The sequence below is a fragment of the Sander lucioperca genome, chromosome 24 (assembly GCF_008315115.2).
Source record: "Sander lucioperca isolate FBNREF2018 chromosome 24, SLUC_FBN_1.2, whole genome shotgun sequence".
Classification (NCBI taxonomy): Eukaryota; Metazoa; Chordata; class Actinopteri; order Perciformes; family Percidae; genus Sander; species Sander lucioperca.
In genome coordinates this window covers 814,543-827,042 of record NC_050196.1, presented here as the reverse complement: position 1 = coordinate 827,042, position 12,500 = coordinate 814,543, and the positions used below count along the sequence as shown (strand labels likewise).

General features: G+C 41.2%; 1 protein-coding gene across 2 annotated transcripts in view; it reads left to right on the top strand.

Moving 5' to 3' along the window:
• The first annotated feature begins 7,055 nt into the window (after positions 1-7,055).
• Positions 7,056-12,500, top strand: part of s100b (S100 calcium binding protein, beta (neural)) — a 5,594-nt gene continuing 149 nt past the window's right edge. Inside the window, exons 1-4 of one of the 2 annotated variants that reach the window (XR_004896574.1) lie at positions 7,056-7,262; positions 9,138-9,302; positions 11,899-12,148; positions 12,182-12,500. The exon at positions 12,182-12,500 is cut by the window's right edge and continues 149 nt beyond it. Coding sequence is in view for 1 of the 2 variants with exons in the window: in XM_031304775.2 (XP_031160635.1) it covers positions 9,165-9,302; positions 11,899-12,045 (285 nt within the window). In the remaining variant the exon portion in view is untranslated. Of the gene's footprint in view, positions 7,263-9,137; positions 9,303-11,898 lie in introns of both variants that reach the window. The other variant, XM_031304775.2, reaches the window with a different exon arrangement.

Sequence of the window (12,500 nt, the reverse complement as noted above, 5' to 3'; positions counted from 1 at the left end):
CATTTTTGAGCAATTAAGTGCATTTTATATCCTATTTTTTGACTTTTATACACTGATATAATGAAAAATCCCAAATCAAAGGTTATCTTCGGCTGTGTCTCGGCCCGTTGCCTTCGCACAGAGTTTCAGTGTTTTGAAGCAAACAATGGGACGGTTTGTCGACCGTCCGCGTGAGGAGTGTATTTATCATCAAGACAAAGGCACGGTTTATCACGTTCGGACTGAAAATACAGAGAGGTCAGGCAGGGCGCTGGAGGAAGGAATTCAGCACATTGTGGAGATTATTCACATGGTATTCACAGCACGATTTACCTGCTCTGTCACAATTAAATGTTATATCCTCTTTTTTTTTTGCATCTTAAAAGTCTAAAAAAAATGTTTATTCTACAGGTATATCTTTAGGGCTGGATACCCAACTCAATACTTTTTAGGCACCGAGCAAATTGCCTCTAAAGCAAACTCAACTTTACTAAGGGCTACACTCATAGGCGGACTGGCAATCTGGCGAATGCCAGAAGGGCCGATGCACACTCTAACTGCGTCTCAATCACTGCTCATGCACACGCATTCATTCCCCCTTGTGGGGGGAGGGGCTTAGGGGGGGAGGGACTGAGAAGTTGTCGATGTTCACATTTTTTTTTGGCTAAGTCCTGGATCTTTGCGATCCTACCTACGGCACCTTGAATGCGTTCCAAGCCACAAAATGCACCATACTAGTCATAAAGTGTCCAATTTATTTTGAAAATTCAGTCTCTGTCGCTGCATAGATGCCGAAGACGAAATTGAAGAAGATTCGTAGAGACGGAGAAGGGTCAACTCGGACACTCATCACAGAGGATCTGAACTGCATGCTGTTCAAAGACACACACCCTTTGGCAAAACCAATCACCACGCTTTTGGCAATCCTCGTGCAGCCACCCGTAATTGTGATATCCGATATCTTCCATTTAATCTTACTGACGGTAATAAAGCCAGACGATTTACTGCGCTCAGTGCTCCAGCCAAGTCACAGATATAGAACAGCTGTTGGGGATCGCCCAGCCTCTCAAATGGCTGCTAGGTTACAGTGGAGCAACAACATAAAAGGAAGACCTTGACTGAAATGTAATTCTCCAACACTGGCTTCCCATCTTACATGCAACACAGCACAGCGTTTTTCTAGATGACAAATCAGCCATTAGTCTCCCATTGCCAGACCTTCCTCCACAGCGCAGCAGAGGAAGGTCCCGTTACTGTTCCCGTTCTTGTGCCGCATGTCCATTAGCTGTATGTGGCGACCTAGAGCGTCTAAAAGTGACGCCAAGAGTCCCGACTCAGAGCGTCTGAAAGTGACGCTAAAGGAGACTTTTTGCGTCAATAACAAATGCCAAAGACACCTGACCAAGCGTCGATTTTTGACGCTATGGGAGTGAGAATGTGTTGATTATAACTGGGGGGGGGGGTCTGGGGGTCCTCGCCCCAAAACTATTTGAGCGCCAAACACTTCATTTCCTGAAATCGTTGGAAGACGGTAAGACGGTACTGGTAAGAAGTAGGGCTGGATCAAAATATCCGACTATACGGATATTTGTTCGTTGGGTAGGTACTTGATTTTCAATTTTAGGATTCGAATGTACGCCTCTTGCTTTGTTTTTCTTTCAATACCGTAATAAAGTTGAGACAGATTCAACTTTCGGAGAAACGCAACCCAACGTCACGTTGCGGTGGCCAGTCGCGTAATCGGGGACAGCGCTAGTGAGAAGGATATAACGGTTATTATTTTGACCTCTTTCGGGGATTGGGTTGTCTTTCATATTTTTTGAGGAGGGGACAAATCTACCTCTTCTAAATAATGGGGCATATCCTCTGCATTCCCCCTCCCCCCCACGAAATCTACGCCTATGCTACCTGAAAATCCTGGCGTCTGTTTTTCCCCTCCTAGAAGTCTCAAAAGTTTGTTTACAGGGCCGACCGGATAGCTCACCTAGTAGAGCGTGTGTGCCCCCCATGTACAAAGGCTCAGTCCTTTTCCGATGTTTTGGGGAATGACATGCAGCGAAGGGCCGCAGGTCGGAGTCGAACCTGCGGCCCTTCGCTGCATGTCATTCCCCCTCTCTCTCTCTCTCTCTCTCTCTCTCTCTCTCTCTCCCCCCTTTCACATCTTCAGCTGTCCTATATAATAAAGGCCTAAAATGCCCCGAAAACAATCTTTAAAAGTTTGTTTACAGCGTTCTGGGAGTAAAAACCTGGCACCGGGACACCTCAACTTCTGCCTATTTGGCCGGTAGCAGATGTAGGGTTTGTGTGTGAGCCGCGGAGGGCACACGTCTGGCCAACTTCACCAGTGAAAAGAACGTCTTCATTAACATGCACGGCCATCCGCTTCCTCTGAAACGGGGCTTTTTGTTTTCCCAGCAAATGCCCCCCCACCCCCCGAACACAACGCGGACGGAGAAGCAGATCCGGATCAAAGACATAGATGGATAGTATACGGTCCACGGTGAACGGACAGAGAGTCCCGAAGGGCTTGGCAAGGTTTTTGTAAATACATGTCAACTGGTTAAGAGCCTGTAATTCTTACAAAGTAACTTGATATGTAACCGTAATGCATGTGAAGGTGAAGACCTTTGTAAAGCAGCACTAACTGTAAGAAAAATGGACACATTGTTCATTTGGTACACTTTTTTAGAGACTCTCCCTGCAAGGCTCTACAAATACCTAAAAATCATGGAATTGATTAACTGGTCTCTCAGCGCAATTGACACTGTATTCTCGAGGAGGAGCACTGGTTCGGGTGAGCCAGCATGTCCTGACGGGACGTTTGCTGCGGGGTATACGATGGACGGCTGGGAGAAATGGCGTGTCGTGTGTCTCTCTGCTCTTTCCGTGGAGGACGTTGAGGATATCTACCTATTTGGATCCCTGATAACTGGACTGCTGCTGATTGGAGGATGCTTCGCTCTGGTTATCGAAAAATTGGAAAGACTTTGGTAGCTGTCCAAAGCCCAAGGAAGCTGCCTGGCCTGACTGAAGCTGTCGAAAAAGCGATCAGTTCGCAAACTGGAACTATTAATCGCGTGATGGAAAACAACATGGTAATGACCCGCGGCTTGGATACCATCATGAGGAAGGTCATGGATTTGGAAAGAAAAATTGATCAGTTGAACAATTGTACAGTTGGACAATAGAATGAATGTTTAAATTAGAGCAGCCATTCGTGTAGACAAAACAAATTTAATCTTTCGGCTCCCTTATCCTAAACGGCCTTGCCAAGGCCGTTTCTTGGAACAAACAGTCACCCTGTTGGGGCTCTGCAAGCGAGACGCTCTTGGTTCCTCCCCCCGTCTTCCCCACTGCCTGCTGATTGTCGTATCGGTTCTGGACTGTTCAAGGGTGTCACCATGGCAACGTGCTGTGTTTTCGCTATAACATTCTGCGGACTGGGACACTAGTGGGACTGCCGGGCTGTGCGTTTCTCAGCAGGCCAAACTCCCCAAACCTACCCTCTCCCCAGTCCCACGCCTTCGCCGCTAAATGTGCAACTGTACATTTATGTTATGTTATGTTCAGCAGTGCAAATGTACTGCTTGTGTGCTTACGTGCTGAGGTGTTTTTTCCTGTTCCCACACTGTTCTTATCTTCATGAGGATAGTCTGAGAGTTGCTTTTTTTTCCCTCTCCTCTCCTCATGTCATGCTGTATTGTCCCTGCGAGAGTTAAGAGAGAGTTGTGATGGCGCCGCATATATGGCGACTCGGTGTGTCTGTGCGTGTTGCTGTTAATGTGACATGCACCTACAACACCAGGACAAATTCCTTGTGTGTGTAAACGTACTTGGCAATAAAGCTTTTTCTGATTCTGATTCTGATTCTGATTCTAGTTAATTAGCCATCCTGTTGTCTTCGGGTCAAATTTGACCCATTTTTCTTCCATTTCCAAGTTTCTACATCAGAAATGTGGGGTTTCTTTCAACCAAAACAAACAAAAATAACGTGGACGGTTCCATACAACGCTCTTCAAAAGTTAAATAAATCAGTTCACTACTTTCATTGAATTTGGGTGTTTTATTCAATTTTGTAGCATGTTAAGAAAAATTGATAATGGAACATTGAAAAACGTAGGAAAAAAATGTCAAAAAAGCCCAGAAAAGTGAGAAAAAACGTCCGTAAAAGTGACAAAAATGTCAAGGAAATCTTCAAAAATGCCAAGAAAACTGACAAAAACTTGGGAAAAGCGTAAAATAACGTCAAAAAAGCACAGACAAATATTGACAGAAACTTCGCAAAAGTGCTGAAAAAGATGACCAAAACGGTGGAATTTTGTTTTACATTTTGACCCAGAAAATACAAAAAGTTGCTTGTTGGTCGACGGGTAAAAAATAATAGTTGCCTAATCCAGTTAATGCCTAATGTTACGATACACCAGGAGACTCCAGACTGAACAGACTTTAAATGGACCACAGTCTGACACCGTCTCACATCTATAGGGACAACAATTATAACCGGGGTGTCTGGTGGTTGTCCCCCAGGAAATTTGGAGCATCAAACACTTCATTTCCTGCACTCTGGTGAAATTTTCTGCAACCATTTCCTTCATCTTGAATATGCTAGCTCAGTCTGGCGTCCATATCAATTAAAAAATATATCGAAAAAAATTGAAAGGGTCCAGAGAAGAGCTACGAAATTAATCCCAGGAATGAAAAATATGTCGTATGAAGATAGGTTGAGAAAATTCAGACTCTCATATTTAGGAGACACAGAGGTGATAGGATTCAGGTGTATAAGCTCGTACAGGGAATATGTGATGTAACAGTTGAGCCTATCTTTCAGGTATGAGACACGAGGGAATTCTTCAAAACTTTACCCTAGAACAGGGATTCCCAAAGTGTGGTACGCGCACCCCCAGGGGTACGCGAGCTGCCACCAGGGGGTGCGCGAGAGGAAAAATGTAATGGCTGTCTGTTTTTTTAAGTGGGATTTTTCCATACAATAAAAAAACATGAACAGTAAACATTTCCTTTGTAATCGCTTTTATTTTAAATAAAAAAACTATAATTTATTAGTTTTTGATAGAAACGTAGAAGAAGACAGCTGCTTCTTCTACGCACTGCTCTTTTTTTATGCACTGCAGCCGCTAGGCTATATGCGTGCCAACTCGTTTCATTCATTCCATATATATATTATAGATATGCTTAACTGGCTGAAATCAGGGAAACTGTCAAGTGGGACGTCTTATGATAAAGTTGTTAGTCACAAAGGAGGAGAGGGACCAAGAGAGAGTGAGGATTTGGAGGCAATAGAGACAGAGAGAACAGAGAAAGAAAATGAGCGGGAGTCAGAAGATGCGCCGGAGGAAACCGAAGAGGAGGGAAGGAGATGGCAAAAAAGAGGTGATGAGGGTGAACACCAGACGAGAAAAAAAAGAAGGAAGTATGATGACAATTATCTGGGTCTGGGCTTCACTTGGATCGGCGATACAGATTGCCCGAAGCCTCAGTGCGTGTTGTGCAGTGAAGTTCTAGCAAACAGCTGTCTGAAGCCGTCTTATCTCCGTCGTCACCTGCACACGAAACATGGCAATTTAAGTCAAAAGCCCCTTACATTTTTTAAAGCAAAGTTGGAGGAGTTGCAGAAAAGCCAAAAAAATGCAGTTTCATTCATGCGTTGAGTCTACGAAAGACGCATTACGGGCTTCATATCTGCTCAGTTACAGAGTAGGGAAAGGGGCTGCCGCACACAATTGCCGAAGACATGTGTTTGCCAGCGGCCAAAGAGATGGTGGAGTGTATGATTGGAGAGAAAGAGGCAAAAATATTGGACGTGATTCCTGTGCAATTTAATTCAATGTACTGTCGTTCTAATTTCCATAACCGTTGTGTTATGATGATGATGATGCTAGCTCCACGGTCATTTAATAGGCTTAGCCTATTGCTGCAATGTTTCTTTTACGCGGCTGAAAATAACCGTGCTTTTTGTTACTGAGCCTGTGTCTGTCACTTGTCCTCTTAAAAGTGGAAGCTTGTGCGTAGCTTTGTTGCATTATATTGAAACTTTGTTGATGTTGTTATTGTCATGCGTGTTCTGGTTATTTGCGCATGATTAAACATGAGTCTTTATATGGCGATAAAACAAAGCTTTGTTGCGTTTTTTTTTTGAAGTGGGGATTGGGGGTGCGCCAACCCGGTTGGGACATAGAAGGGGGTGCGCAGGAAAAAAAGTTTGGGAACCGCTGCCCTAGAACATGCCTGTCTGAAAAGAGAGAGAATTTTGTCACACTCCGTGCGGTAAAGTCATAGGACGAGCATCCAGAAGTTGCCCTTCAATTCATTCTTTTAAGAATAGGTTGGATGCATTTTGCCTGTCAAAAGGTGTAATGTACTATAATTACAAAGCTTGTCAGTAATTTATGTAACTTATTGATGAATTGTTAGAACATTTCAACCGTGAAATGAATGTGTTTTATGAAAACAACATGTTAAAATGTGAATATATATATTTGTTTTGTGTTGCTTGAGTCTGGAATAGAGGATTTTATATCCTGTACCAGACATTACACACACTTCATTACCCCGCTTAGTTTGGAATATTGGGAGGGGTTGTAACCCCCCCATCCCCCCGTAAATTACACCTTTGGTTACAAAACAATCATAATTGCATAAAGGCAAACTATTTTCCCAGGTTTTTGAATTTGGAGCCGTGTTTGTTTTTGCTTATAAAAAAGCAGAACTACTTTCTATTGGAAGTGACTCGTCGATTGTTGGCTAAAAGTTTCGGAATTGGATTTTAAGCTCATCTGTGAGCCACACGGACGTTAGGAGCATGGCACATGTCATTACTGCATGTAGGTGAGTGAAAATGAGATGCATCAAAACAAAAATGTTCATTTGTTTGTGTCTCGGTCTTTCACATCATCAAAAAATATAGTCGCGGTTTTTGTTTATGATGGTCAGTTTTTCCGACAGCATGGAAAAGGTGATAACATATAATCCTCATATCAAAGTCAACGTTGTCTAAATGTGACCATGACTACCAGTTTGGCTAACAGGAAGGGTGTTCCTAACATTATGTACAAGTTATTTCAAGACTGAGAGTAAGAGTCGGAGCATCAGTGCTGGTTTCGCTGCAGTGGAGTGAGGGGAGGGGAGCGGACGAGATTGGTCAGCAGTTTGAATGACTCAGCGCTTCACCCTCCACACACCCCCCACCCCCACTGCTGCAGTATAAAGGCTGCAGTCCGTCCTCAGCCTCCACCCTCTGGACAACTTCTGCCTGGACTCACACCGAGGTAACGTCACTCTTTTTTTCCCTTTTCTTTTAAATGCAGAAAAGAAAATCTGAAAACTATATGTTTTTTTTGGGGTTTTTTTAAAAGCTTGCAATTCCAGCACATATAGGTGTGGTATATACAGTATATATAAATAGAATTTGTAATCAGTGCTGTATGATGTAGATGCTTAAATGGTAACTTTGTTTTTTGAAACCTGGTCCCTATTTTCCTATGTTTTTGTGTCTAAGTGACTGATGGGAACAACAATCTTTGACATTGGTCCAGTATTGAGCGAGATCGCTGCAGTCGGCAGTCAGCGAAAACAAGCTGCAGTGTAAGTTTTTGGGCAATTGCGCACTTTCAATTTACGTTCACAAAAGTGCTCGTTTTGCCGCTGACAGGCTCCGATTACTATTCTAAGTGTCTGACAACATTATGAAAAGGATTTCTAAGGAGGTCGACCTTTCTGTTGAAGAGTAAGATCCTTTTTTTTCAAACAAAAACATCTAAAAAAATTGCGTTCGCTAATCCCACCAAACTCCATGTAAATATACAGTAATTTTAGCATTGTAAAATACACTTCATTCAAAGTCGACAGAAACAAAATAAAACTATGAAAAGCTGTTTTGGTTCATCTTTCCACTTTTTACAACAATCACAACTCTAGTTTTGGTTGAAATAAATACATAGTTTACTGATTTACATGTGAAAACATGTTGGCTTTATACGCGCTAAAAGTATTTATTATTTAAAGGGAGTCTGGTGGGTTTAGTTATAGCGAGCTCGGAGATATTTCTGGTTAAACAAAGTGGATTTTACACTTTCAAAAAAGGTCTATCTCTGTAGGGATCCTTTTCCATAATGTTGTCAGACACTTAAGAGTAATAATCTGAACCTGTCAATGGCAAAATCTTTTTGTGGATAAAAATTGACAATGCACATTTGCCCCTATAGGATTCGAAGATTGTTGTCACCGTCAGTCACCCACACACAAAAACATGGGAAAATAGCCGCGTCAGTCTGGATCTGTGCTAATAGTAACTAAAGCTGTCAGCTGAATGTAGTGGAGTAAAAAGAAGTATTCAGATCCGTTTTGATTGCCTTTTTTAAAGTTTTTTTCGTACAAATTTGTCCACATTTAAGTTGCCTTTTTGAATTTTTTTTAAACATTTTTGTCATTTTTTCTGACATTTGTAGCCTTTGGACATTTCAAGGTTTTTTTGAAAAAGATTTTGACATTTTTGTTGCCATTTTCAAGGCCTTTTTTATTTATTTATTTTTTTACAAGATTTTTTTCTGACAATTTTTCCGATGTTTTTGTCATTTTTTGGGCACTTTTTTCTACGTTTTTTCAATGTTTTTTCTCTGTATGTATATATATATGTATATATATATACATATATATATATATTTATCTTTTTGACGATTTGGGTGACTTTTTTTGTCCTGTTTTTCAGCGTTTCTGTCTCTTTTATCGACCTTATTTGAGACATTTTTGCTGCTTTTTTCCATGTTTCTTCTATGTGGTTTTTGTCGCTTTTATAATATTTTGGGTGCCTCTCTTTGTCCCTCTCTCTCTATTAAATGTAGTGGGGTAACTAAAGTAACTAGTAACTACAGCTGTCAGATGAATGTAGTAGAGTAAAAAGTATATTATTTCTCTCTGAAATGTAGCGGAGTAGAAGTAGAAAGTGGCATGAAAAGAAAAGACTCAAGTAAAGTACGAGTCCCTCAACATTTGGACTGAAGTACAGCACTGGAATGAATGTACTTAGTTACATCCCACCGCTGTATGAGACTGAGTTTTTCTGCATTCTACACTGAAAAGAAAACAATATTTCACTGTACCCGTGGTGAGTGAAACCCTGAACTGACTCACGTTACTCTTTCTAGTGAAAAGGTGAAACGAAAACGTTGACAATGACGGACCTGGAGACCTCGATGGGCACCATCATCGCCGTGTTTCAGAAGTACTCAGAAAGAGAAGGAGACAAACACAAGCTGAAGAAGAGCGAGCTGAAGGACCTGCTTCAGGACGAGCTGCCGGAACTGATGGAGGTGAGACCTAAAACGGAGATCTGGAACAGTAACTGAGTACATTTACTCAAGTACTGTACTTAAGTACCAAATTGTTGAGGTACTTGTACTTTACTAGAGTCTTTTCTTTTCATGCACATGTTTCTACTTCTACTCAGTCTGGCTGTATACTGGACCCTCTCAGTTATTTATTTAAATATTCATATTTTTTTTTTTTAAGCAGTTTTGTTAACTGGGGTTTCATTAACTCAAGCATAATATGCATTTTTGTTTTTCATATTGTCAGAAACAATAGGAAAAATGGTATAGACTTCTGTCAAATAAGGTAACACAGACTCATTGCCTTAACTGTATAGTGTGTGTGTGTGTGTGTGTGTGTCTTTGTGTCTCTGTGCATGTGTGTGTGTGTATGTGTGTGTTAGTGTGTGTCTTTGTGTCTCGCTGCATGTGTGTGTGTGTGTGTATGTGTGTGTGTTAGTGTGTGTATTTGTGTCTCTCTGTGTGTGTGTGTGTGTGTGTGTGTGTGTGTGTGTGTGTGTGTGTGTGTGTGTGTGTGTGCGTGTGCGTGTGCGTCTGTGTGTGTGTGTGTGTGTGTGTGTGTGTGTGTGTGTGTGTGTGGACTTAAGTACAGTACTGGAGTAAATGTACTTAGTTACATTCCACCACTGTGTGTGTGTGTGTGTGTGTGTGTGTGTGTGTGTGTGTGTCTGTGTGTGTCTGTGTGTGTGTGTGTGTGTGTGTGTGTGTGTGTGTGTGTGTGTCTTCGTGTCTCTGTGTAAATATCGGGACTTTGTGTAAATGACGTGATCTGAACTGTCCGTTGTTTTAACCCCAACCTGACCCTAAACCCCAAACCTGACCCTGGAGTCAGACAAGGCCCCGGTGGAAATTGATCTTAATGCCTTAATTAAAAAAATGAGGAAAAATCCAACCTTTAAGGACACCAATTTTCTTTGTGTATGAATAATGTATCGTAAATAAATAAATGTTCTTCCTTAAAATACAGGGGGCACTTTCCATTAGATCATCTCTCAATGCAAATCAAACCAGCTATTAGGCTAACCGACATAAAACCATGCCAATCTCTAGGTATGGTGAAGGGGATGTGATGATGTGGGGCTATTTTAATTCCAAAGGCCAAGGGAACTTTATCAGGATGCATAGTATCCTGGATCCATGAAATAACTGGCCTTTCAAAATAAAAATCTGCCTGCCTCTATGGGAATTTAACATAGGGGTGTGTATACTTATGCCCCTGTATTTTAAGGAAGAACATGTATTTATTTATTTACGATACATTATTCATTCACAAAGAAAATTGGTGTCCTTAAAGATTGGATTTTTCCTCATTTTTTTAATTAAGGCATTAAGATCAATTTCCAAAAGATGATTTTTTTATTCCTCTTTTTAGTTCATAAACTTATGAGCACCACTGCATGCACCATTCAAAATTCAACATAAGGGTAACTTATGGTGGCAATAAACCCTTTTCTGCGGAGGTGGAAAGAGTAAAAAAATATTCTACTTAAGTAAAAGTATTGCAACTATGGTTGTTTGGTGCAAAATGTAAAAAAAAAAATGTTAGGTAGGCGTTTAAAATGACATGTGTTTTTCATGTATATTTGTTGTCTTGCTATACAAAATATGTAATATATACAGTCACTATTTAAAGTTGAATGAGGGGCGGGAACAATAGCAAGCTTCGGCTCGTCCCGTTCCTTATCGGACAGATTGAATTGAATATTTCTGTTCATTTTTTTTTCCAAATATACATAAAAGAGAAATAAAGAATTAATTACCGGTATAAAGATCTACTCAAGCATAAGTAAAAAGTAGCTCCTTAAAAAATGTACTCAGAGTAAAAGTGACTTTTAAACAGTGGAGAGGAGGTATACTTTTTTATATTCATACCTATTTATTATCTTATTTATACTTCTCATACTTATTTTTTTGTGTTTGGAGAAGGGCACAAAGCCACGTCGCGCTTTTGAGTTTTTAGTTTGTTGACAGACACTTTCCCAAAGCAACGTTAAGAGTCCTTTTTTTTTATTTATAATTATTTTACTCAGTAACATGATAATGTGATTTAAAATGTAGCAAAGTACAATACCTCAAACAAAACATACTGCAGTGAAAGTTTGAAATTACAGATTCCAAACACTACTTTAAAAACTAAAAGTACACCCCAAAAAAAACTACTCAATTAGTAACATGAGTAATAGGGCTGCACGATATTAGGAAAATATCTAATTGCGATTATTTAGACTGATATTGCGATTGCGATATGATTCACGATACTGGAGGGAATGATAATTTTTGTATCATTATTCTCATTTTCATTGAAAAATATAAAAATTGATTGAAGTGTGATTTTTTTTCTGTGGTCTGTAGGATACGATTTGTAGGCCGGGACCTCTCGGCAGCCTCACAATACTTGATTTCAGAATGGTTTGACACATATTTTGCCTTTAACAAATATTGCGCCCCCCCCTTCCATATGGATATTGCACTAGTCCATATTGCAATTTCGATAAGATTGCGATTAATTGTGCGGCCCTAGTGAGTAACTGTAATCCGTTACTTTCCACCTCTGCATCTCTGACTCTGATTCTTGCAGCACGTGAAAGACCAGGAGGCGCTCGATAAATTAATGGAGGGCCTGGACACGGACGGCGACTCCGAGTGCGACTTCCAGGAGTTCATGACGTTCATCGCCATGGTTACCGTCTTTTGCCACGAGTTCTTCCAGCAAGAGGACGAGTGAAGGAGGAGGAGGAGGAGGAGGAGGAGGCGACCGCGGAGACAAAAGAGGGGAGCTACAGTAAATTATAAAAGAAGGGGGAAAAGCCTGTAGGTGCCCTGAGAGCAGCGCAGGGTGGGGGGGTGGGGGGGGGGGGAGAACACACCTTCCAGCCAGCAGCCAAAACATTATCGGTGCCGGTTGGCAATAAAAATCTACCTTGTTATCTTTCAGTCTAAATGCATAGATGGCTTGTAAAGTCTTCAAAACGGCTTCAGGCTCTGAAAGTGTGTCACAAAACTAGCCACTGATTTCTAAAAGTAGTTTCTTTCACAAACATTTTTGGCACGACAGACGCCAGTTGGCTGCAGAAATTGCAACAGGGCCTCCAAAACCATACGACCATATCCATCGTTTTATTCCTACCCTCTAATACAGCGGCGTCAAACTCAGTTTCACGTGGGGCCACGCTGGAAAAT